We start from the raw sequence: 25,026 nt of genomic DNA on the forward strand, positions 1-25,026 counted from the left end.
TGCCAAGAACTGTTATTTTCAGTTGGCAACAGTAACAACTTCAGAAAGACCCCTTTTACTCTGTGAGTAATAAAGCCACTTCCCCCAAGGTTATACTGGTTTTGATCAGAGACGCTGAATGACCTGGTAGAAGTAGTGGCATCGGCGTTTTTGGTGCAGGCCCGATCCTTCCAAGTCAGAAGATAAACTTTCCTTTGGGTAATATTGGTATTACCTGTGGTGGGAAATGCACTCACGATCAGGTTTGGTGCTGCGTGTCATCTATTCGTGCATGATTCATTTATCCCCTGTGTGCGGACCTGCCGCCTGCTGCCTTCCCGGCTGCGTGCAGAAAAGGCTCTGTGGAGATTACGAGTATCCCGGCAGCCAGGCATCGCGGATACGTTTTACAACGCAGCCTCCCGCCCCGCCCCGCCGCGGGAAGGCGGAAGGGTTTCGGGGCGGCCCCGCACCCCCGCCTGTGAGGGCAGCGCCCGGTGCCCGTGGCGCGGCGGCGCCGGCTCCTCTGCCCCGGAGGGAAGCTCCCGCCGGGAGCCCCCATGGCCGCCGCCGCCCTCCGGTTCGCTCTCTGCTCCTGCTTCCTGCTCTCCGGTGAGTCCGTCCCGGGCCTGGCGGGGTCGGGGGGCGGCCCGGCCGGCCCACCCGGGTTAGGGATCGTCCTCCAGATCCCGGCCTCGCCGCGGAGCGACGGGAGGGGGTGGGTGGTGGGGGAAGGGTCGCTAGAGGCGGCCGGCTTCGTTCTCCAGGGCTCCGGTGGCGGGGCCGTGAGGAGGTGGCGGCCTCGGCTGGAGGGGCGGAGGGCTGCTGGGGCGCCGGCGGGGTGCTGCTCCCCCCCCCCCCCCCCCCGGCCGTATCTGTGCCGAGAAACTGGAACTTTCCTTTTCGGTTTCGGACACGTGTGCGAGTCCCAGCGATGAAACGCGGGTGCGAAACCACCTCTTGTAGGCGCAGCAACCGTGAGGCGGTGGGAGAGCCGGGGTAGCCGTGCCCGCAGCACCCGGCACAAACTGCCCTTCTCTGGGAGAGCTGGTGGTGCTCCACAGCCACCGCAGCCACTGGAGCTGGCCCAGGTTGTAGGTTTCCCAGAATGGGCCGTATCTGAGACTGTGGTGTGAGCTGTGCACAAACCTTTCATTTACAAAGAACAAAACCACAGAAATAATTTTCTCAGCTCTTTGGGTCCATAGTGGGGAATAAAAAAACTTGATCTGAAGGCTTTTCAAGTAGAAAAGCGCTGTGAGGGAAGCAAGCCTTCAAAGGCATCCTGGTTTTTACTGGGAATTTACAAGCCTGGCTCAGACCTTTGGAGGGAACTTCCTCAAAGCACAGGCAGCACCCTAGAGAGGGTCCTTTGTAGAAAGGACCATGGCGTGTGGGGGAGGACATACCAAAAGCCACCTCCTAGCCAGACTTTTTTTCAGCAGTAGTGTTCACACTGAGCCTTTGCGGTCTATTACCTGTGCCCGTCTTCCTTCCCACACATTCTCTGTGTCTGGGATTTTGGAGATGAGAGAGCAGGAAGCCAGAGGTGCCCGCAAAGGGGCCCAGCATGTGCCCAGGCAGAGATCTCGGGCAAGTGCCCAATGTGGGTACCGGTGAGGGCACGTACACACAGAGATGTCTGGGCGCTGGAGAGAAGCGACTTTTGCTTTTCCGATATGAAGCACGTTTGAGTTGGTTTGTTGGGTGCAAGGGTAGGATTGCAGGAATCGAGTCAGTGAAATAGTTTTTACTTCAGCAGGGTTTAGATTTAAAATGCTTGTCTGCTACAGGTGGGTAACTGACACATTAATTTTATGTATTTATGTATCAACTATAGACATATAAAATAGGTTATTTATTTTTTTCCTTAGAGCATATGTCATTAGGTTTTTATCCTGTGACATTTTAGCAGTAACCTGATCTGACAGGCTTTATTTGCATTGATCAGGTGTGTTTGAAAAATGAGCCACAAGCTTTTCTATTTTAGTTTCAATACCAACAATTAATTTAAAATAATAAAATAATTACAGTAATGGACTGTTCAATACTACTTTAGGGTTTTCATCACTTGCGAAGAGTACCAGTTAATTATGTGTTTATTTGTACGGTATATTTAATAGCTCCCTTGCCTTCAAAGGTATTTCTTGTTTATCTCTTTTTCAACAGGGTGGTTTAATAACAGAGTGAAGCATTTTAAATGGCAATGCTAATCCATGCAGTGAGGATACAAACATGCTTATGGTGGATTTTTTTTTTTTTAAATTTCAGTCTTATACCCAGGTATATGTAGAAAGACAGTTCATGCAGTTCATGTTCCTCTTCAGGAAAAAAAACGCAGCAAATTAGTCCACACACCCATATTGTTTCCATAGTGCTACTGGAGCACTACTTAGAAAAATTTGATTTTGACAATCTCAGTGAGAGTTCATGTACGTAGTCTGATGGCCCCTAAGTCCTGACAGGTCAGTCATGCATAATAAACGATGATATCATAAAGGATGTACTTCCTGGAAATCATTTATGCTGGCTAATTAGTTTTTGTTGCATAAGCTTAGAAGGAACAATAGGCATCGGGATTTAAATTAATTATATTAAGGTCTGTTTAAAAAAAAAAGTGAGACAAGGAAGAGAAAGAAGGCTCTGCTGAAGTTTTGGATGACTGAGAAGTTGCTGGAGGAACACATACTAAAATGTTTGTTTGGATTTGATTGCTCCCACAGTATCTGGAATAGTGCCAAAACCCCAAAATGCAAGAATTATTTCAGTTAATCTTCGTAGCACTTTACAGTGGGATGCACCTAGGTTTGACAAAGGGAATCTAAGTTACACTGTCCGATCTAAGAGGTAAGTCTGGGGAGTTGTGCTTTCTTTGATTCACGTTTTACAGCTGTGTGTGTTTGTGATTTGTTTCCTTTTTGTAGAAAGATCAGTGGCTGTCCCTTTCTTTTAGCTTGTGAGAGGCCCATCTTCTATCTAAATAACAGGGTAGAGGCATTTTCTACACATTTCACACCCAAGGCAGCTTTGTACATACTCTATTTGGAACCAGAAATACATTGTAATGTTGGCTGTTATTAGCTCTGTGTGTGTTTTTTCTCTATCATGTAGCTGTTAGCTGCGATTCAAGAGACTTGGACCTGCTGAGCATTAGGACCTTGCCTGGTCTTTCATTCCTGCAGCATTTTGTGCTCAGCCACTACTGCAGTCAGCTTGCCTGTGCCCTTACTGGAAATGCCAGATGAATGCCACCTGCCTGGTGGCTCATCCGTTCAGTGCCTTAAACTTAGGACACATTTTCTGAGGTCTCCTTTTGTCGGTTTTGATGGGTTGATTAAGCTTTGATTTGTTTTTTGCTGATGTCCTTCCAACTTGGTCTTTCCTGTTGGGAAAAGTGGTCTGTGTGGCTCTACAGAGGAAGATGGTTGTTTCCCCAGCCCAGGGGTTGGCTCCCTGCGTGCTTCTGTGCTTGGCAAGGAAACCACATGATGGGTCGGAGGTCTCACGTTCCTGCTAAAGGTTGGGTTCTTTGGCCAGGACAGGGTAGGGTACAAAGCAGAGGTGATTGCACCCACAGGCAGGGGCCTGCTGAGGAGAAATCCCCAAACCTAGAGTCCAGGCCATCTTAGTTGAAAGAAGATATTTCTGGGTTCTGGAAGCAATTATCTGTTGATCACTGGATTCTTAGGTGGACTTCTGATGCAAAACAGAAAGAATGTCATATATCATCAGCCTGGAGAAGAGAAGGATCCGGGGAGACCTTATTGCAGCTTTTTAATACCTAAGGGGGACTTATAAGAAAGATGGGGAGAAACTTTTTAGCAGGGCCTGTTGTGATAGGATATGGTGTAATGGATTTAAACTAGAAGAAGGTAGGTTTAGACTAGATAAAAAGAAAAAAAAATTTACAATGAGAGCAGTGAAACATTGGACCAGGTTGCCCAGAGAAATGATGGATGCCCCATCCCTGGAAACATTCAAGGTCGGGTTGGACGGGGCTCTGAGCAACCTGATCTAGTTGGAGATGTCCCTGCTCCTTCCAAGGGGGTTGGACTAGATGGCCTTTAAAGGTCCCTTCCAACCCAAACCATCCTATGATTCTATGATTAAATGGTTCCCAGTCAGCTGTCAGGCTCAATTTTCTCTGGCTTTTCCTTATACGCATATCTTAAAGACAGTTCTGAACAAAGTCCAAGTTAGACAGCAAAGCCGTGCATAGCGATATCATCTAATATTTGCAGACTTGTCTAATAACTACTCTCTGTTTAATCAAATTTTGTAACCACTGTGGAGAAAAGGGCATCTATTTACTGAATCATAATTTTAATCTCTAACTTTATCACAGATTTATAGATGCATATAAAATGCTTAATGTGTGTGTACGCTCTAGTAATGATGTTTCTTACACACTTGATCTAATTTTTCTTGCTCATGAGTCATAATTGATTGTTTTAACAATCAAGTATGCCACTTTTCCAATTAATTGAGAGAAAAGACATTTAGTCTGTCGTAACTTACACATGATATATGTTTTGTTTCTCTTCCATACAGCATCAATTTCCCTGGAGAGACGTATGAAAATGTGAGCACAAACTTGAGATTCACAAAATGTGATGTCTCGTCTCTGTCTGCATATGGAGACTACATTTTACAGGTCAGAGCAGAGTCAGAAAATAACCATTCAGACTGGGCAACCATCAGATTTAAGCCAATGGATGACAGTAAGCCTTTTTCTAATCTACCACAAAAAAATATTGTCTACTATTAGTGCACCTTTACAATTTGGCTCCATAGCATGCAGATAATTTTTAAATTTAATTACACTGAACTATAAAATCTTAATTGTAACATTTTCATTTTTTGAATGCAGAGGTTGCTGCCAGAAGGCATCTTAGGTTACAGGTAGATGTTAGATACTTGAAACGTCTTTTGGGGAGGTTTTCAAAAACTGTATATTTTTCCCTTAGAATAAGAATAGTTTATGGTTTTCAGCCAGGGAGAGCTTTTTTTCAAGGATTCCGACTTCTTGTATTATCTAAATAAGTTAAATTACTTTTTTCTTCATTGCTGTGTCAGGCAAAAAGCTTTCTTTTTATTTTTAATTAATTTCACAGAGATTAATTATTTTTTTTTTGTTAAGAAATCTTCATTCCACAATATTGCCATTCTCTTAGTGAAGCTTTACAGTCTTGTGAGAGATGATGTAGACATTGCCTTGCATTAGAGTGCACAACAGAGATGTTGATCATGTTGCTGTCACCTGAGCTTGGGAATGAGGGTGTGGTTTTTACCTATGAGCATACTCTGTTTTGTACATTCTTATTCCACTCATTAGCAAAAGTCAAATTATTTTAGATTATGTAGTTAATGTTACCCAAGGCTTTTTCTCTCCTCACAGCTGTTTATACAAAACCATGCAGGAAGCTTCTGTTACACCTCATCTGTGAGAAAAACTTTTAAAAATATTTTTCTTTCTTGTTCTGCCTTCATTTGCTTGAATTTCATCATTCTGTTCCTTGGATTTCAAAGTGTAATTTTACAGTTTAGAGCCTTCTTTCTCAAAATGCTTTTATTGGTTATCTCTCTCCGAAAGCATAATTGCTTGTATGATCGGTGTTCCACACTCATATGCATCGATGCTCACTGTGTCACTCTGCTCCTTTGTGGGTTTTCAGAGAACAGCTGCAACTAGAGGAGTTCTTGGCCCAGCTACAGCTCAGGCCTTGTACCTCCTTTGGAACCTGTACCAAACAACTTCTGGTTTTGTTAAGGGGTCGAATGCATCCCTCACACACAATAGAATTGATAACTAAGGTACTCATGAATTAATTTAGGTAGTGGCACAAAAACATAATAAGGACAAGCCCTTTTCAGAATACAAGAATATAATAATTAGTCAAAGATGCTCAGTCATTAAGACATGCAGAAATAACTCAAATGTTTCAGTCTTTTAAAATCATGTCAGTGAAAGAAACATTAAAGCATTTCACTTAGAGGGTCTCCTCAGAAAAGACAGATGTTGCAACAGCTTGGCCCAGAAAGAGAAGTGAGTAATAACTTATAGAAATAGTCCTTCCTCTCCCAGGAGTCACCACAGCTGGCAAAAGAGAACTGAGTTAATTTACTCAGTTGTAGGGGAAATGTAGTCTGCCAAAATATCTGTTATTTAACTGCAAAAATAAATCCTTTTCAAGGCTGGTTGTGTAAGGAGAGGATTTATTTGTGCCTGACCCATGAAAGGAAGTTACTTTCTTCTAATAGATAAAATTATTTAAAGCATGAATTGTCGTAGGTTCTGTAAAAATGTCAAATTGAGAACAATGTGAAACTGAATTCAGTCCTTTCTTCTCTTCCACCATTCCAATATACAGCAGTCATTGGGCCACCTGATGTAAAAGTCAAGTCAGAGTCTGGGTCCCTGCATGTGGATTTCATAGGCCCTTATGCTGAACATGACCGGTGGCCTCTAAAGCACTATTATGGCTCGTGGAATTACAGAATACTGTACTGGAAGAAAGACAGCAATAAAGAGGTAACTTCTGCTTCCTGGATGTTGTGACTCTGTGACTTTAGTAAGGCGTTTCTTGATAAAACGTCGTACTGATGAAGTTCTGAAAGCTAACAGTACTGAAATAAAAATGTATCTCTACGAATTACAGTATAATAAGGTCTAGTCATTGCAACTGGCATTCAGAGCAAATGACATATAGCTGTGTGGTTAAACAGTAGCACGGATATAATTTACTCTTTCCATAATTAGAAATAACTGCTACATGATGAGAATTTATTCCCTCAGTTTAGTGATGTAGTCTTCCCTACCAAGTCTCTGTATTTGAAGGGTAAACTTAGAAGCTGCGATACCTGTGATCATGGCGATAAGCTGACTTAGATTCAAATCTTATGTCATTCAAGTATTTGTGCTCTTCATGGCACTTCGGGCTTTGAATACCATCGTGGACGAGGCCATATCTTAACTGTGGTCACCTTCACCTCTTCAATTTCTGTCAGTTGTAATTCACTTTCTTCCTCTCATGGACAGCCTTTTCCACAAAATAGATGTGTTACTCAGCTCAAAAGGCGTCTCTATATAAAATGTATGGAGAAAGATCATAAATAATGTATTAATTATAGGGTCATGAGCTCTGTTACAGGCAAAAAGGAAGCCCTTTATCAGAAGATACCAGTCACAATATAGCTAGTGCTTTGTACATCAGTACAATTTTCATATAATAGGACTCCACTACATATAATTCTGATTTGTATTTGTTATCCTGCAAAATTCTTCAGCATTCAATTCCAGAAACTGAGGGATCATAATTTCCCAAAAACCAGACTGGTTTTCAATTCCCAGACTACAAAAAATGAAGGTGTTTCTGCATATGAAATGCAAACTTAGGCAGATACCAGAGAAAGCGAGAACTTCAGGTAGAATCTGTGCTGGTAACACTTCAGAGCAGAAGTCTGGGAAATTTCCATAGGGATCAAAGAAGAAAAAGGCATAGACTGTGTAACTTTATAGGTTGTTTTTTGAAGTGGATGCTTGGTCAAAATGTTGAAACCTAGCTATAGAGTCTTCTCACCCCGAAAAAGAATCTGTTACTACATAATGGGACACGATGTAAGGGCATCTGAGGGGCAATGAGCACCTGCAAGGATTGTGTAGTTCATAGAATCATAGAATGGTTTGGGTTGGAAGAGACCTTTAAAGGTTGTCTAGTCCAATACCCCTGCAAGGAGCAGGGACATCCCCAACTAGATCAGGTTGCTCCGAGCCCCATCCAACCTGGCCTTGAATGTTTCCAGGGATGGGGCATCCACCACCTCTCTGGCAACCTGTTCCAGTGTTCTATCACCCTCAATGTAAATTTTTTTTTCCTAATATCCAATCTAAATCTACCTCCCTCTATTTTAAAACTATTACCCCTTGTCCTGTCACAACAGGCCCTACTGAAAAGTCTCTCCCCATCTTTCCTGTAGGCCCCCTGTAGGTATTGGAAGGCTACAATACGATCTCTCCAGAGCCTTCTCTTCTCCAGGCTGAACAGCCCCAACTCTCTCAGCCTGTCCTCATAGGAGAGGTGCTGCAGCCCTCTGATCATCTTTGTGGTCCTCCTCCGGGCCCTCTCCAACTGGTCCACGTCCTTCTTATGTTGGGGTCTCACCAGAGCAGAGTAGAGGGACAGAATCATCTCCCTCAGCCTGCTGGCCACGCTTCTCTTCATGCAGTCCAGGATGCGGTTGGCCTTCTGGGCTGCAAGGGCGCATTGCCAGCTCATGTTGAGCTTAACATTAGTTACGGGAACATAACCAATCATGCCTCTAAACAACAAGTTGCATCTGCTGTAAGTCACCTAATAGCTTCCATAAGCCTTTTTCTTTCTCTGTCTTTTTTTTTGTCTAGATCATCCATCCTACTTGCTCTGACTCAAATTAAATTACATTTGCCTGTGACGGCACTCTTAGTTGATCTCATTTGGTTAAGCAATTGTTTATTTCTGCAAGGAGATCTCATTTATCACTTCTCTGTAGGCCTCTTTAGCCTGAAACTTCATTGATGCTGCTAGAAGCAGCCAGGAAGTCAGTGGTGTGGATGGTCTCACACTCTCTAACCACAGGTAAAATCAACGTAGAGTTATCAGGTATGCGAAATAGGCAGGGCATTTCGTTCTGCCTTTAAAAGCCTTATTGACATTGCAGCTATAACTGCTAGGATTTGTCCTACTAAATGTGATTTTAATTACTTAGCTAGTCCATTCGCTGGACTTGTGCTTTTCAAATTTTTTGTATTCTTCTCTGTTATTAGGTAACTCACATAGATACTCAACATAACTCTGAAATATTATCTCAGTTGGAGCCATGGACAATGTATTGTATTCAAGTGCAAGCAGTTATCCCTGAGTGGAACAAAACAGGGGAGCTGAGCGGAGAGCTTTGCGAGGAGACAACCCACAACGGTAATACCTGGTGCATCAGAATGGGACACGTGCTGTAGGGAACTGGGAAATGTGCAAAGCCAATGAAAATCAGTGTAACATGTAAACCTTCCAAAAACTGATGTGTTTGTTACTTTAGTACTGTTTGGTGGTTAATACATGTCTACCTTTGGAGCGGAAGGGTTGGAAATGAAGTCAAAACTAAAAGCAATATGGCACAGATGATATGACGCTTTCCTTTGCTGCAGAGGCCTCTGCGTTCCTCATCCTCTGAAAATCAGAGTTAAATGGAACATAGGCTCTTCACTCATCACACTGTGTGTCTGAATTTCTTTTACCATCAGCTGTATTCATTATCCTATGAAAGCCTTTGTTCTGTATATTTGTAACTGAGAAAGGAATTGGACCCTGTGTGGCAGTCTGCTTCATCTGTGGCAATGTTGCCAGTGTCCGTCACGAGGCTAGGCGATGATGCTCTTTCTCTGTGAAAGACAACAGTTATTAATCAGTAATATAAACAAATCTTTTGTTTAGACAGTTTCCTTCTCATTTTGAAAGCAGTTAAGTACCAAAAGCACTTTCCTTTCCAGCTACGTCACCTTAGCTGCTGTCTTTCGAGTCCAGCAATAACCACCACGTGGTCTGACTCTGTCGTCTTAGCAGGGAGCTTCATGTCCCTAGTTATAAGAAAGGGTGGAGTCCTAGATACTGTCTTTTTGACTGGCATAATGTGTATTTCAGCTAATTTCCACCCTCAGATAATATGTGGAAAATCAGAGGCAGAGACCCAAGTTAATGAGGAAGCCGTCTGGAGGAAGCCTGGGGTAGCCTGGGTTAGCCTGGGCTAACTTGCTTTTCATAGTTTTCCTCGTAAAATGTTTTCTCATATATTTTTCCTACATGTATATTATCTGCATGCACTGCAGTTGAATTGCAGGTGGGTTTTGGCGGTGGTGTTTGTTGTTAGTTCATGGCTAGAACAGTGTTTAGCAAGCGTAGGTTTGTTTAAAACGTTTATACAGTGAGGTATGGGTACATATTCATTCCCACTGCCTATTGCGAAATCCCCGTCTGTGACGTAATTTTTTTAAAGGCTCAGTAGTTAGAATTTTACAGACTTTTATTGCTTGCTGTCTTTACTTTGCTGCCATTTTTACAGACTTCTTTAAGGGAAAAGTGGAACCCTATACTCTGGTAGTGTTATGCGTCAACTCCTACACTCCTGAAACACCAAAGAGTGTACAGATGCTTTTTAAATAATACCACCTTGTGGATGATTCTGCGGGGTCTTTTTTTGCCTTTAATCATTTGCCTAGTATTGCGTGTAGAATCACCAGAATCATAAATGTCTAAATATGATGGCTTGAAAGCTTACTTTATTGTTAAAGAAGAGTCCAGGAAGACCCTTCCACTGAGTCACAGGAGTCAGATTGGACTTTCGTACTTTCTAAACTCCTTCCTAGGAAGGAGCCTAGGTGCGACTGGATCCAGACTTAGCCCCAGCTGTAATGAAGAGTTCGGACTCTAGTGTTTGCCACACAGTCAGTTTATTTCAGCTCCAGTTAGATCCCTCTCACAAGGGACCCAGAACAAAGAAATTATACCTTTCACAGTCTAAGTTCCCACCCCCCATCCGCTCTTCACGCGCTGTCCACGCAAGAAGTAGTCCAGTGGTATTTCAGGGCTGGGCTTCTCACTCCTTCATGTGCTCTTCACTGAACAGTTGGTGCGTTGGGGTTTCAGAGGCCGGGGGCTTCTCACTCCCCATCAGGTCCCCTCCTTGTCTCTAGGCAGGCCTTCTCCTTATCTTCGAAGTTTGCAGCTGGTCATTAGTTTCCTTATCTTCTGGCTTGGACTGGCCCCTAGGGCCCTTCAGTAAAAGTTAACAAGGTCTTGTTTGTCATCTGCTACCTGTTTTGAAGGCCATTTTTTCCTTGAGTTATGGGTTTGGTTCCTGTTATCTTGCAGAGTAGGATGTCCTGTACTCCTTTATTACCTCCTCTGCTTAGCCACCCATGCTAATGAACAGAGTTCATTTAAAGTTCACTTATGCTAAGTTTTAAATAAGGCCTATTCATGCTAAGCTATAAGCAAGCTACAATTCAGCCTAACTTTAAGCAAGTACACACTTGATTCTAATTGAGCTCTCCAAGCAATCACACAATTAATTCTAACATTCTATAAGTAAACTTACTTTAATCCGCAACATCTATTGAGAACTTCTTCAGACTATCCAGGCTAAAAATTTAAGAGCTAAGAGGTACTTTGCATCTGGAACAGAGACATGTTGGAAGTTACAATTTTGTAATAGGTTGGGTTTGTTTTTTTTTTTTCTAATTTCATAGAGAAAGGGATAATTTGAAAATAACATATTCAGAAATTAATAATCACAGTTTTTTTTTTTTTTTTTTTCTTGTTTCTTGCAGGTATAACTCCTGTCTGGATAATTGTGACGGTTTTTATAGGATCAATGTTGGTCATTGTACTATCTGTTCCTGCTTGTTTCTTTTCGGTTTTGTACCTATATCGATTCACCAAACATGTTTTCTGCCCTTCATATATTTTCCCACAACACTTGAAAGAGGTTTGTTTTCTACTTAACACAATTAAAATCAGCCTTTTCAGCAGAACCTCCTGCTTTCCAAAGGCTCTGTGTGCCAAAACCTTCAGAGCTTCTCCTATTTTACCTGCTTTCATTTGCACCTGACTGTTAGCCATCTGTAAAGTGCAGACTATTCTGAGGGGGTTTTAGACTATAAGGGGCAATGCTTGTTATCTGTTGTTATACAGTTGTTGTGTATGGTAAAACTCACTCTTCTGCCCAACGTAAAAAGCCATTCAAATAAGTGTAAATGGTGCAGTCGTGAACTTTGGAAAAAGCTGACAAAGTTACTTTTCAGTGTGAGAAATGTAGTGGAAGTTGGTTCATTTAATATTTAATGACTGGCATTCTAAGGTCATAAATTTGTCATGAATGCTACCTCAGTTTTTTAATCAAGTTCTGTGGCACTGATATATGCATAGATGTAAGTAAGAAGCAGTGAAATTAGACTTCCTTTTGAAGTATACTGATTTATAATAAACTCTAAAATACTGTCATTTTTAATTGTTCTGTGCAGAATGGTCCAAAATATTTAAAAGCTGAATGATTTAAAAACTTGGCATAGACTTTTATTCTAAAGCAAATGCATAATTTGTAATATGAAGCTTTACATGGCTTAGAAACAGGATGTTTTATTTCATTTTAAAGTGAGAGAGTAACAGGTGTTAACCTTCAGTTCCTCTTCTTAGATAGCAAACAACTGAGATGTGTCTCCGCTATCTCATTTTTGACTTAAAATTGCACATTTGTTCTCCTGAAACAAAGTTCTTTTGCAAATGCCATAATGAGATTTAACTTAAGTAAGGAATGTAGTGAAATATGAAAATTCAAGATAAAATGAGAGCAGTTAATGTTAGCCATTATTGTTGGGGAATACCATTGACCCAGTTACCCACATAGCAACTTTAAAAGGCTGTATCATAATATCCTCCAAGAAACAAGGCTACACAGAGTGTTACATATGCTAAAGTTAGCAACCTGTATTCTTCTAAGTTCCCTGCAGTTTCTTTGGGTCTTTCATTTTGACTTATTTAGAGATCAGCAGACAAAGGCTTTGCAGTCGACTTAGCAATCGTCTTCTGCTTTATGTGGAGCATATGCTGAGCACACACAGGTTTGCTGAACCTGGAGCTCAGCTGTTGGGAAGGTAGCATTGGTCTGATCAGTACAGGATATGGTCAAATTTATTTTTTTCTCACAGGTTTCTCACAAGAAAGGGAGAATTTTCATTTTGTGCTCATGGGTTATAGTGGTTTATCACAGTAATCAAAGGTCAGTCATGCTTACCTGAAATGACATTTATCAAAAGCAGTGGCTTCACTACATGAACATAGAGATTGCAGGTTACTGACAGAACATTTCAAAGCACAGTTTGCTAGGAAAAAAAGGTCTAAAAGTAATAATATTAGTATTTATTTTTGTAATTACAGTGAACAGGACTCCTGACAGAGCAGCTAGTTTCTTACGTAAAATGCACTAAAGTAATAGACAGGGGTCAGGTCACAAGAACGAAATGCAGTTGTACTCCTGCAGCCACTACCGATAAAATGAACTGCTGCTTCAGCTGCCCAAATGAGTGGTTAACATGTTATTACTCGGTTGAGTAGGTGTGCTGTGCCTGTGTTGACATTCAGAATACAGTCATGACGTCCTGCGAAGTCCCTGTTGATTCTTGAGGCCGGTTCCATTTTATCAATAGAACAGAGAGTGGGAAGAAGTTGTGCTATTTTGGTACTAAAATTAAGTCTCATTTCTCACTGAACTGCATAGCCTTGTAAATCTTCCTCCCTCTCCATTACTTGACTAAATGATTATGCTTTATTTATATGGTTGACATTTAAAGCATCACTATTTGATATCTGAGCAGACAGTTCTCTCAGATGGCAGGAACAATTCATATTTCTTTGAGCTATTTGACAAATCTCTCTGCAAACTCCTTCACCTTCAGTGAAGTTACCATTCTAGGTATTTTGTTTTGTTAAGAAAGTTTATATTCCAAAGAAGTCACTAACCCCTGGGGTATCTTCTTGCAAATAAAGGCATTTCCAGCTTGCTTCCAAGCCTTGCACAGGATGTTAAAGCAAGCAGAGAGGTTATTACATTGTCACCCCTCTGGGACTTCTGAGGATTGAGAAAGCCAAGTGATGTGTGCCAAACAATGTAAAACATATTTCTAAGCAAACAGGATGGGATGGCTGGTGAAACCTAATTCTTGTTTTTCTCCCCTTCGCAGTTTTTGAGCAAGCCTCCCAGCGGTTCGCAGGTTTTTTCTCCACTCCCACAAGAAGAGCATCTTTTTTATGACGAGCTAACTGTTATTTCAGAAGAATCCAAAAATCAGAGTGAGGAGACTGGGGATGAGGCCAGCAAGACAACAGAGCACCTTCAGGACTCTGAACAAGCAGATTCTGATTAAAGAGTAGTACCTGCTTCAGAAAAGGCATAAATGCACTCCTCATACTTCACTTGGACCAAAAGAAAAGCACATGGGCTGTTGAGTTTATCTTCTTATTGCTGCATTCTTAAGGACAGTAAACATTCATATACGAAGATGTGTACACAGACTTTGTACAGAATCATACGGGTTTTTTAAGTACAAGAAACTTGACTATAAATGAGAAATTAAATTATTTGTAATTTTTGCCACTGTAGTGAATCACTGTTTAAGTTGTAGCAACACCTAGGACTGTATTATGACTTTAATTTTAAAAGCAAATATTATATATATAAAATACTTGTTAATTTAACTTTGATGAACTATTTATTGCAAAAGCTAATCAAAATGGTGTATTATACATATAGGGTTTGTAAAAGAAAATAATGTTTTGTAAAGAAAGACCTGATCTGACTTATTCTTTTAATGAGAAATTGAGTGTATTTCTTAAGGATATCCCTAGTGGCAGAATCTTTCTATTGAATATTTTTTTACCTGATGAAAAATTATGAAGTTATTATGATGGTATGAACTTGGTATGAATAAACCAAACACAAATATTCGGTGTATTTTGCATTGCAAAGTGTTACTCATACTTCATTGCTAAGGATAATGGGAACGTACCAGTGCACTGCCAGATGTTCAGGTATCACTCAGTTCTGTGAGCCCCTGCCTTGCAGTTTCTATGGGTGATTAAATTTTGCCTACCTCATCCAGAGTCCACTGAAGTCTGTGGAAAACTTCGCAGCTAAATTGAGAGTTAAAAGGTAGGTTCATTTTATTCATCTATTGATACATGTTCTTAATTAAAAAAAAAAAGTAAATCCAGGTGATGTACCCCCCATGCTACACAATACAATCTTACCTGTATAGCCCCGTTTGTGCATACGGAGGTTATGTCCACACCAACATCGGGGCATAAATTGTGACCTTTGCACTGTGCACTGATTTTGTGAGTAACGCAAATTTTTTTGTGTGTGTGCTATTACATCAAAATGAGAGTAAAACATTAAATTATGCCAGCAAAAGTAACTTGCCATAAGTGAAGTTGTATGTAAATCATAACTTGATGTGGGAATTGCAAAATTTTTGTCTATAGTTTTGAGGTTTGTTAATTAATACATAAATATTCACTTCTTGGGACTGTTGCAGGAAGAAAACAAGGAGAACAGGCATTGATTCTTTCTACTACCCAGCTATATGTAATCTGGACACATTTTTTTTCTGCATGTTTTAATAATATTTTACATTTTCATTTGGGTTTTTTTAAGGCATTTTGTTTCACTGGTGCTTTTCTTCACATCTTACCAAAGCTGCTCTTTGGTGTGAGCGCTGATCCTCCTGAAGGCTCATGTCCTGTGTCTGGTACACCTCATCCCTCCATCCCTCCTACAGTAGCAGCTTCTTCTGCACATTCTTCTTTTTTTTTTTTTTTTTTTTTTTTTTTTGGCTTTCAGAAAAGCAAAAACCACATAGCATAGTTTGTATGACCAATGCACGTGCTAGTTGCCCAGAGAACTGCTGTGGTTGAGAGGGTTGAGATTTTCCTGCCTTTTCCTCACTCTTTTAGTAGAGCTGCTTTCATCTACCCAGTGGCTGATTTTCATGGAACAGTGGGAAGTTACCATCCATCAAATGTGGCTGAAATCAAAGGATATAATGAGGGCACAGATAAGGCAGTCCCATGTGCTGTGCCACTTCATTACAGGTTCATTAGTAAGCCAAACTGGGGAAGAGAAAAAAAAATAATCTTGGCTATTCAGAAATACAGTCTTTTTAGATTAAAGCAGAAAGAATGTGTGCAAGAACATCATAGTCTCCAAAATTCTGGGAGGTTGGCTTCCCCCATTTAAAAAGAGGAAGCGTTTCCTCTCACGTCTTTGCCAATACCAATTGTTACACTGTCACATGAGAGGAAAAGACTCTTCTCAGAATACCGCTTCCTCTTTCAATGCATTCAGACACATGGGGAAAGGAAGGATTTGTCCTGACCACTTTGTTTGTTTAAGTCTTCTTTGATATGGAATGTGGTGTCTTTAAAGAAACAGCTGTTTTAAGTTCATGTGAGCCCATCTTTAATCTACTATCTGTGTCATTGTCAAAAAGCCTTTATATGGTGAATTCCAAAATGAAATACTAAGATTCTAGCTGCACCACAAATAGCATGAAATAGGAATGAATTCTCAAACTCTGCATCTCAGTATGTCACCAAAGTTTCCAGAAAGTCCAGAGACCCGTACCATCGTAGCAAAGGTACAACCCTCAATCATACCATGCTGCAGTTGCCTGAGGACATCAAGCTGACAGAGCTGTTAGACTACACCATTGCTAGTGTTATCCTCATGCAGATAACTTGATGAATAAAGTTAGCAGATTATATGCCACACAGAACAGAAATGAAGGTTTCAGTGCAGAATATATATTTAATAAAGATCGTCCTGAAAGGGCAGAGAGACATTCTGTGAAATCTTGATTTGATTATCTGGTGCCAGAAGTCTAATTTCATGCAGAGCTAACCTTGTAGTCAGGGCATGTTCTGTCCTCTGACACTGATGTCTGCTTGCTGCTCTGCTCTCTGTTCATCACGTAAGCAGCCAGCATCTGCATTTGCGCAGTGTAGCAAAGCATCATTGCCATTCCAGTTTATAAACGAATTAGAAAGTCCTGTGGAGGACTGCGATCAATGCTGGTTTTTTCCAGTGTGGCTTCCATTGTTATTGAATGGGCTAAGACCCTGTAAATCAGTTAGAGTTAGGTAAAAGGACTGGCCTGGGATCCTACTCTGGAAGAGCATCTCTCTCCTTGATCACTACAGAAGAAACTTAGGCTACTTTTTCCTGTTAGGCAAGGTTAGTCCATACAAAAAAAACCTCTCAGACATCTTGTATTCCTTCTTTCTGCTCTGCAGGGAAGTCAGAAATCTAGATGTGACTGGCACTGAGGCCAGGTATGGCTAAGGTCAGGTCACTTGAGGTGAATTAAAGCTGACTTTTAGTTTTAACGGTCAGCCAAAAAAAAGCAGCCCAGATTTTTTTCTTCAGACTGACCTGCAGTTTGGTTTGCTTCAGAAGTCTTCCTGTTCCAAAGTGAGGACTCACAGGAAAGCATTTGTAGGTGAGAGCCTGTCTTCTTCAGCCACAAAAGCCACGGCTTCACTGGAATGTGTAAGATGAGCCCACAGGCCTGGGGAGAAGGTGCAGCCTCTCGTTGTACCCAAATGGGCTGCAGGGCCCCACAGGTACCCCAGTACAAGGCACCCAGTGCCTCTTCAGACAATTTAGAGAAGAGTTGATCTTGAGCTAAGCTTGTGGAGAGTATGATGAAAATCAATCAATAAAATAGGTGAATTTCTAACTGTGTTACGATTTAAACTGCAAAATACAGAAGCATGCTGCTAACTCTGGCACAGGGTTTTTTTGCAAAGTGATGAGTAAAACAGGCTACTTTGGAGACCTGGGAGTTATCAGAAAAGTATTTCAGACATGAAATGCAAAGCAGAGCAGGATGATTAAGGAATGGAGAACTGAGGGAAACAGAATGAGAGCAGCTGAGGCTTGTGATAGAAGAGGGAAATAAGGTAAGGCAGTAAGAGAAGTAATGGGAGTTTAGCAAGTTTTGGTCAAGGGAGTGGAGGGAGCATTTCAGGGAGAAAGGAAACACTGGAGCCCATGGCCAACCAAGAGGCCAGGGATATGATCACCCAACAGCTCCCCATTTTTATTTTCTCTCTCCATATTGGTAACTTCGGTGTCTTCCCTACCCAGCAGGTCTGGGAGGCATCAGGGAAGGCTGGCTGGCTGCAGGGCGCAAATCCGCATCTGCTGGCTGCCCAGACAGAAAGAGCCCCGCTGAAAAGCAGAGCTGGAAAGGCTTCCAGAAACTTTAACTCTACATCCATGGTAAGCTACAGAAAAAGCTTTTAAATAGATTCTTAATGAGAAATACAGCATAGGAATTTGTGATATTAAGTTACCCATTCTTTTTTTCTGAGGCGGGTTGGGAAATAACCATTATTACTTGGCAAATGTAATTTTCTAGTAATCATCGGTTATTGAATAAGTGGTATGGAGTGTCTGGGCAAATCAAGGCTCCTTCCCCTGATATTGCACTGTCATGAAAAAGAAAGGTTGAAACTGCTATTTTACAGAAAGTACTGTGAATAATCAACAGGCTTAGCTGACTGTCTGCATGCAATATACTGGAAATTGTTCATTTGCGCTTCCTAATACAGAGTCCTTTCTTATTTCTTCCTTACAAATTGGATTTCCTGAAGTTAATTTTACAGGCTTTCAAGCAATTACTTTCAAGCGGAGACTGAAGGCATAGAATGATAACGATATCAAAAAGACAAATGAGAAGCCACTGGGGAAATGTTACAGAGGAAATGCTGGCTCCAGCAGCACTGGTGTGCATTCATTAATGCTAGGATTTAACCCCGGAGAAAGCACCAGACCGAAGAATCTGTTCAATAACTTTCAGCTCTTCCATTTTCCCATCGACTTTGACATCATGTCACTCAAATATTGTCTTTCACTTCTACTCCCTTCCCTCAGCTCCTGTTGTTTACATTGCACTTTAAAAAACTCGAATGCAAGGTCCTCAGAGCAGGGACTTTCTTTTCCAATCCATCTGAGTAATGTAGTTACAAAGACGATGTCAATCACAACTGGAACTTTGCACGTGGGCTAGATTTTCAGACACGCTAATGTACCGGTACAACGAGGCTTTGAAAGTCACTCTAATCAAGCACAACTTAATGATCATTATGAAGTATTATGTACAGAGACAAAAGTTGTAGATATTATTATAGTTAGGCATTTTGAAGACTCTAGATAGGTCTTCATAGACTGTAAAAAGACAGGTTGACAGCAGGCTTTCCACAGCCTTCCAGTCTAGTTGATGCAAATTATGACCCCTCTGTCCTTCAAAGCCTAATGCACTCTTCTGACCAGATGCCTGTGTTTTATTTACCTGAGTTTTCTCATGTGCTGAAAATATTCGGCCATCTCATGGCTAAAAACATTTCTGATACACAGAATTGTACCTGTCCCAAACCCAACTTTGTCCTTGTAGATCTTAGGCTGGAGGGTCAAAAGCAAAGGGCAAGAGCTGAACCTAAGAGTCTTTCTAGAACTTAATGAGTGTGCGAATAAAATACTAATACAAGAAATATCCTTTGAAATACACTTAATAATAAAGTCCTCTGGTATGGTGCTACCACCTTTATCGTTCCAGCTCTGAGCCTAGCCTTGCTCATTGTATCTTGCTCCTCTCGGAGAAATGGTAAACTGGTGCCTGCAGTATGTCCAGAATACAGCAAAGGTGAGACCAGAAGGGTACACAGAGGGGGTCACCTCAGTACCAGTATGGGAGCTGCTGTCTTCCTTACCCTAGAGGACTCTCTCCTCTGCTGGTGGCTGAGGCCTTTAACAGGACCCCTAGACCTTAAGGAGGAATTCTTGACCCCTTAAGAAGGTGCAGAAGAAAAGGAGGTGGAGATGGCAAGGCAGAGGAGAAGCACCACCTGGAAGGCTTAAGTTAGCTGATCAGTTCTCAGCTCAAATCATAACCATGTCCTGGACAATACCAGCAAAAGTCAGGGAGAAATTCTGCAAAGACGCAGAAGCCAGTATCAGAAACCAGGGATGTAATGCCCCATCATTGGACCTCTGCCACAGTAAAAGCCACGGAGGAGCTGGTCAGATGGAAGTGCAAATTAGAATGAGAAGGGATATTTAAATATTTTGTAAAACTTGAGCTGCTATGTAGCTTTCCTTCATGTGAGATACTCCAGTCCCAATGAGATTGAAGTCTCAAAAGCAAACTGCTTGTAACACATGAAGGAAGAACTTACATCACATAGATACGTACCTGCTTGCATTGACAAGAGTTTACTCACAGAAAATTCCTCAGCTGTAGCCTTGCTGTAGTTCATGCCATGGTATTTGGAAGGGGCAGGGGGGCAACATCTACTTTTATGAAGTGGGGTTTCATGTGAGCACAGCAGTCCACCCACAGTCTGTTCAAGAAATACAGAAATAGGGCCCAGTGTCCAAACATAGTGCTGGGAAATAAAGTTTTTTTAATATATACTTCACTTGTAATGTTTTTAGCTTCTGAAACTATGTAGAAAAGCTGTAACTCAGGTGCAGAATATAAATCTATTAACAAAAATTTGATCTAATTACTTTCAGTGCACATGGCAGAAGCGGTAGGTTATATTTTGACTTTAGTAAGATTTTTTTCATAATATTTCATAAGATACTGTCACAGAGAAGTTAAGGAAAACTGGTCTAGGCAAAAGAAGACAAATGTGGGGCTTATAGTAGGTCATAAATTATAAATAAATCTCACTGCTGTGGAAGAGGCAAATGCCACACAGAATACAAAAAGTGCACTACAGTTCACAAAACACGTGAAATAATCCTTCCAGCCCTTTAGCACTAGAAAGGCCGTGTGGAGAGCTGTATCCAGTGCTGGGAAAAGTCAGGAGGAGGAGAAAAAACTTGCTTTGTGAAGCAAGATGGTATTATGTGGTCTGGCAAAAAGAAGTCTGATGGCAACATAATGAGAGTCTTCAAAAATGTGAAAGCCGCCTGAAAACAGGAAATGAATAATCTGTGTTATAAGGCCATGGCAGACATGAAAGCAGTTACACGACTGCAACAAGACAAACATGAGGAAAAGCTTTCTCATTACAAAACCAGAAAAAGTATAGGAGATATTACCTGAGAAGTGGCATATTAAAAGAAAAAAAACAAAACACCAAACCCACAACCAAAACCAAATGTCCATTAGGAAGCGAGTAGATACAACTGATCCTGCCTCGGGCCTGTGCAATGAACCACTGGACTCCCTAAGGTCCTTCCTTCCTGAACTTATATTTCTACACTTTTCAAACAAGATGAAATGCTGGATTTGCTTCTTTTATCCTGGTCCAGAGCTGACATGTGAAGAAGCAAGCAAACGATTTCTCCTTTGTCTGTCGGCCAACTGAAATAAATTCAGTGGAGCCTGCGTGGCTTAGTTTTCTCCATCAGACGTACGTTTTAGTATTGATGTTGACGACCACAGGAGCGCACATTGTCTTCCCTTCTGTTTGGCTGCCTGTGTACTGGAGACAGAGCTTCGCTTCTAACAGATTTTATCAACACCCATTTCTGTTTCTTTCTTCTTTAGTATCAGTGAGGAAGTTGCATTCAAACTTACCAGAAATAACTGTAAATATTATGGTATACTTAGTAAGTTACTAAATATTTCTACCAGTAATAAACCAGTAAGCTAGTTGTAGTTCATGATCTAGATTGCAAAATTGTTACAGTGAAGTGTGGTTTACATAAGTAACTTGCCGTAAAAATGGTTCCCTATAAACTGTGGGAGCACAAGATAACAAGTTATCATCGAAAAAATCTGACCCAAGGTCAGAAATGCACTCCAACACTACATCCCCCTAAGCATCATGTTATGTCCCTGCATTTATTTTTTACAGCCTCAACCACAATGCATCACTTGTTTCATAACAGCCCAGTCCTGATGTTCATGATCAGCTCTGCCTTATAGATGTTTTAACCAAACTCATTATTTTAGTATCACAGTACCCTACGTCTTACAAGAACACATTTTACGTAATTCCTGCAGCCAACTCCTAACTTTAAAGGGCGTAGTTTTCCTCCCCCTAAGACCGAAAAAAATTTACTAGGTAAATTTTTAACTTTTAGCACTTTGTGACTGTGCTAGCCAAGATTTGGCAGTCACATAGTCTCAGCCACCAAAATTTTCAGTTGTCCAAAGCCTTCCTCACATCATGTCTCACGTGCTGCCACCACAGCCCATAGCCTTGGGCTCCCTACCTTGGTTTCAAGACGGTGTGGGTGTGTGGGAAGCAGAGAGAGGCCATATGAACCACTCTGACAGCATCAGCCTGCTCCTGCCCACCCTTCCTTCAGGTGTTGCTCAGATCTCTGCAGCAACAGGCTGCAGGCCCAGCAGCAGCGTGCTTCTTTCATGTGTCTGTGTAAGTATTCCTGTAAGCATGAACGCATCAGAAAATATGATACTTCCAGGAAACAATGAACCTTGTGTGCATATGTTGTACGCATGGTCTGCACATGGACAGCTAATCCAGCAACGCTGGGAACGCTGAGCGACCCTTGAGGGACAAATCTGCTGCTTATACACAATAATGCCCATCTTATAGCGGGGAAGAACTGTCTAGTACAGGCTCTGTTTGGCCCCCTAAGACAGGGGGTGTCTTCCTCAGCTGAAGAAACACACTATCAGTGGTGCACAAAGCGAAGGCCTGTTTGGTGTCAGCCATTAGCACATAACAATATCTCATTTGGGTTCCTTCTCAAGGAGACTGCCAACCTGGAGAGCATGAGTTGTTGTTAAGAGTGTGGCCAGTCAAGAACCACATCAGAAAACTACTAAAGAATTGTTCACAAGGGACTGACAGGAACGTGACTGCCACCGGAAAGACTTGCCTCCTGAAAATGGCATTCCTAATATTTACGAGCTAATGAAAGGTTGTCTGAGAGCACTGACAGTACAATAGCTATGCAGAATGTTGCTTTGAAATCTCTTGTTAAGATTTCAAAGATACTTCAACAACTAATATACTGACTTTTTTTTTTATATATAGCTTCAGAAAAAGGAAAAATAACAGCCTTTGTCTTAAAGAGCAATCAGTTTACACAAAATCACACAGGAAGTTGTGGTGAAGCTAACAATATTTCACAGATTATGTCCTACTTTCTTATTTTTGTCACAAAACGCTTCCTCCTCACTGTTTCTCTATTGACTGTGCCATATGATGACCATGATAGATATAACAGCCCACACCGAGCGGTACTTAATAGCCTTTTATTCACCCAGTTCTGTTACGCAATAAATACACTTCTGCATTATATATCTGTTGCATTGCATATTTATTGACCCAAATAAATTAAGAGTAGAAACCAGAAACTAAAATTACATTGATTCTTTAAACACTCCATGAAATATATTTTCTTTAAAGAAACTGTGCTAGGAAACCTGTATCATACCTGATAACACTAGACACCGTGTGTTTCAACGGACATGGCTATCCACAACTTCTTGTCCGTAGCCTTCACCGTAACGGGACCAGCCTCTCCTCAAATATCAGTCTTTTTGATAGGACAGGTCTGCAGCTTTTATATCCCTGAGTTGGCTAATGCTGCATATACATTCTTTCATTTACAGGAATCAATAGCATCTGCATTTCATGAGCGCAGTTAGACACTAGCAGTACTGGCTTTTAACAAGCAAAATTATCTTTGTGGTTATCTGCTGATGACCACCTCAGAAAAAGAAATCATCAAAAGATTATCACATAAAAGAAGATTATGCAAACCATGGAAATGTTCCGTCTGGATCAATTTTTGCCATCTTAGTCGGTACGAATTATTTGACTGCCTCAGGCACTTGAGAAGGATTCTTGCCCTTATGACCCAAAATAAAGTTAATTGTGTTGATTTTTATATTTTGCCCTTTAGCAATCCTCAAACATTTCTTAAAACCTACAGGCCAAAATAATTGTATCTCCAGTTATGCATATCTTCATCCATGTCCCAGGAGAGCCTAGGCTTAGTAGACACGCTCAGAGTACCTGTAGCACCTCATAGCAGAAGAGGCATCAGCAGCAGCTAGGAATACTTTTATCCAGAAGTATGGCTGGATTCTTCCCTCCTTAAGCAACAAAATATTTAATGTTTATAACATCTAGGATGTAGAGGGCATAGACCTTTGCCTACCAGAGTTTCAAATCCTCATCTCTGAATAGACTGTTATGACCACTGAGGAGTTTTTTTTTGCTTTGAGGTGGTAGGAAGTGAAAGGTAAACCCTGACTTCTACCTTCCCAACCATTGCAGCTGGCCAATCTCATGAAAAATATGAAACAGAAAAAGGGAAGATGAGCTCTTCAGTCACAAACCCAGAATTTCCATCTGCAAAATGTGAGCTGGGTCCAAGCCACACTTCAAGGATGGTAGCATGCATGCTGCATTCAAACATTCAAGAACCAGGGCAGACTGCACCAGAAAAGATTCCCCCGTCCCTAGACAAGTGCCCTAATTATCGAATGAGAGGAATTCTGTTCCTTCTCTGTGACTCAATGCATCTTGTGGTTTCCTGATTTTTAATTTTATTTTTGGTTGAACAGAACGGGGCATTTTCTGTTTGAGCTGTGTGAATGGGCTCTATTGACATTTACCAGTTGCGATGGAACAACGGTGACAACAAGGGCAGAAGAAAGGGAGGAAGTGTGAACACTGAGGAGACAGCATGTAAGCGTTGCACAACTGCTAACCCCTGCCCTGGAGGTCAGCGGACCTGTCGGGCCTGCAAGAACCAGAGCACCAAGCATCTGCCGTGCTAGCACCAGGCCGCCCGCCCGCCCGCACCAACAACAAAAATTAGTTTGCATTACTTGGTCCGCACACAGCGCCACCGCGAAGGCTGCTGCCCGCAGATAAGAACGCAGTGTTAGGTCTACCGCCTACCAACTGGCGGAGAAGCCGTACGCCCACCCGGGGGCGGGGGAAGGTTGGGTCAGCACAGCCCGCCGCTTCTGCCCACGCACCGGGGCTTGGCCTCCCCACGGCCGCCGCCCCTGCTGCGGCCTGACGGACAGCTCCGTGGGGTGGGCGAGCACCGGCCCAACGACTACCGGCCGCCCCGAGAAGCGCCGTTGGCGCCGCGCGCCCCGCCGCCATGTCACAGACCCGAGGAGGGGAGGGTGGGCGACGGAACCCGGGAACACGCGCTATTACCGGGGCTGTCCGCAGTCGCGGAGCCCCCGCCCGCCCTCCCTCTCCTTAAGCGACACCCCCTATTGCCGCCGCCGTCGAAGAATAAACGCCTGAGGCGGGGGGCACTGGTCTGCCAGAGGAAGTCGTTCCCCACTCACTTCCAGGCACACAGCACATCGACATCTTGCGCCCCGCCCCGCCCGGCCCGGCCCGGCCCGGCACGGCACGGCACCGCCGCCTCGCTCCGCCCCGGCCCGTGCCCACCGCCGGCAGGGCGGTGCGAAGGCTGCTTGCGCATGCGCAGCCG

The 25,026-nt window shown here is 42.2% G+C and overlaps 1 protein-coding gene and 1 long non-coding RNA gene across 3 annotated transcripts; one reads left to right on the top strand and one right to left on the bottom strand.

The window, feature by feature from the left end:
• The first annotated feature begins 451 nt into the window (after positions 1-451).
• IL10RB (interleukin 10 receptor subunit beta) lies at positions 452-14,508 on the top strand. Of its 2 annotated transcripts, XM_086739747.1 has the most exons (7): positions 452-591; positions 2,703-2,826; positions 4,531-4,700; positions 6,351-6,511; positions 8,783-8,933; positions 11,339-11,496; positions 13,748-14,508. In XM_086739747.1, the coding sequence occupies exons 1-7, from the start codon at positions 540-542 to the stop codon at positions 13,928-13,930; spliced, it is 999 nt and encodes a 332-aa protein (XP_086595873.1). In that variant the 5' UTR covers positions 452-539; the 3' UTR covers positions 13,931-14,508. The 2 variants fall into 2 exon arrangements, with proteins under 2 accessions (XP_086595873.1, XP_086595881.1); XM_086739755.1 differs by lacking the exon at positions 11,339-11,496 and having other exon boundaries at positions 13,748-13,928.
• Positions 14,509-20,160: 5,652 nt separating this feature from the next.
• LOC147602251 (uncharacterized) lies at positions 20,161-24,518 on the bottom strand. The gene is made up of 2 exons (XR_015257528.1): positions 23,322-24,518; positions 20,161-20,544 (listed from the first exon to the last, which is right to left on the bottom strand). It is a non-coding gene; the product is annotated as an uncharacterized LOC147602251 (long non-coding RNA).
• Positions 24,519-25,026: the final 508 nt, after the last annotated feature.

This window comes from Chlamydotis macqueenii, chromosome 1 (genome assembly GCF_036417535.1).
Source record: "Chlamydotis macqueenii isolate bChlMac1 chromosome 1, bChlMac1.mat, whole genome shotgun sequence".
Lineage (NCBI taxonomy): Eukaryota > Metazoa > Chordata > Aves > Otidiformes > Otididae > Chlamydotis > Chlamydotis macqueenii.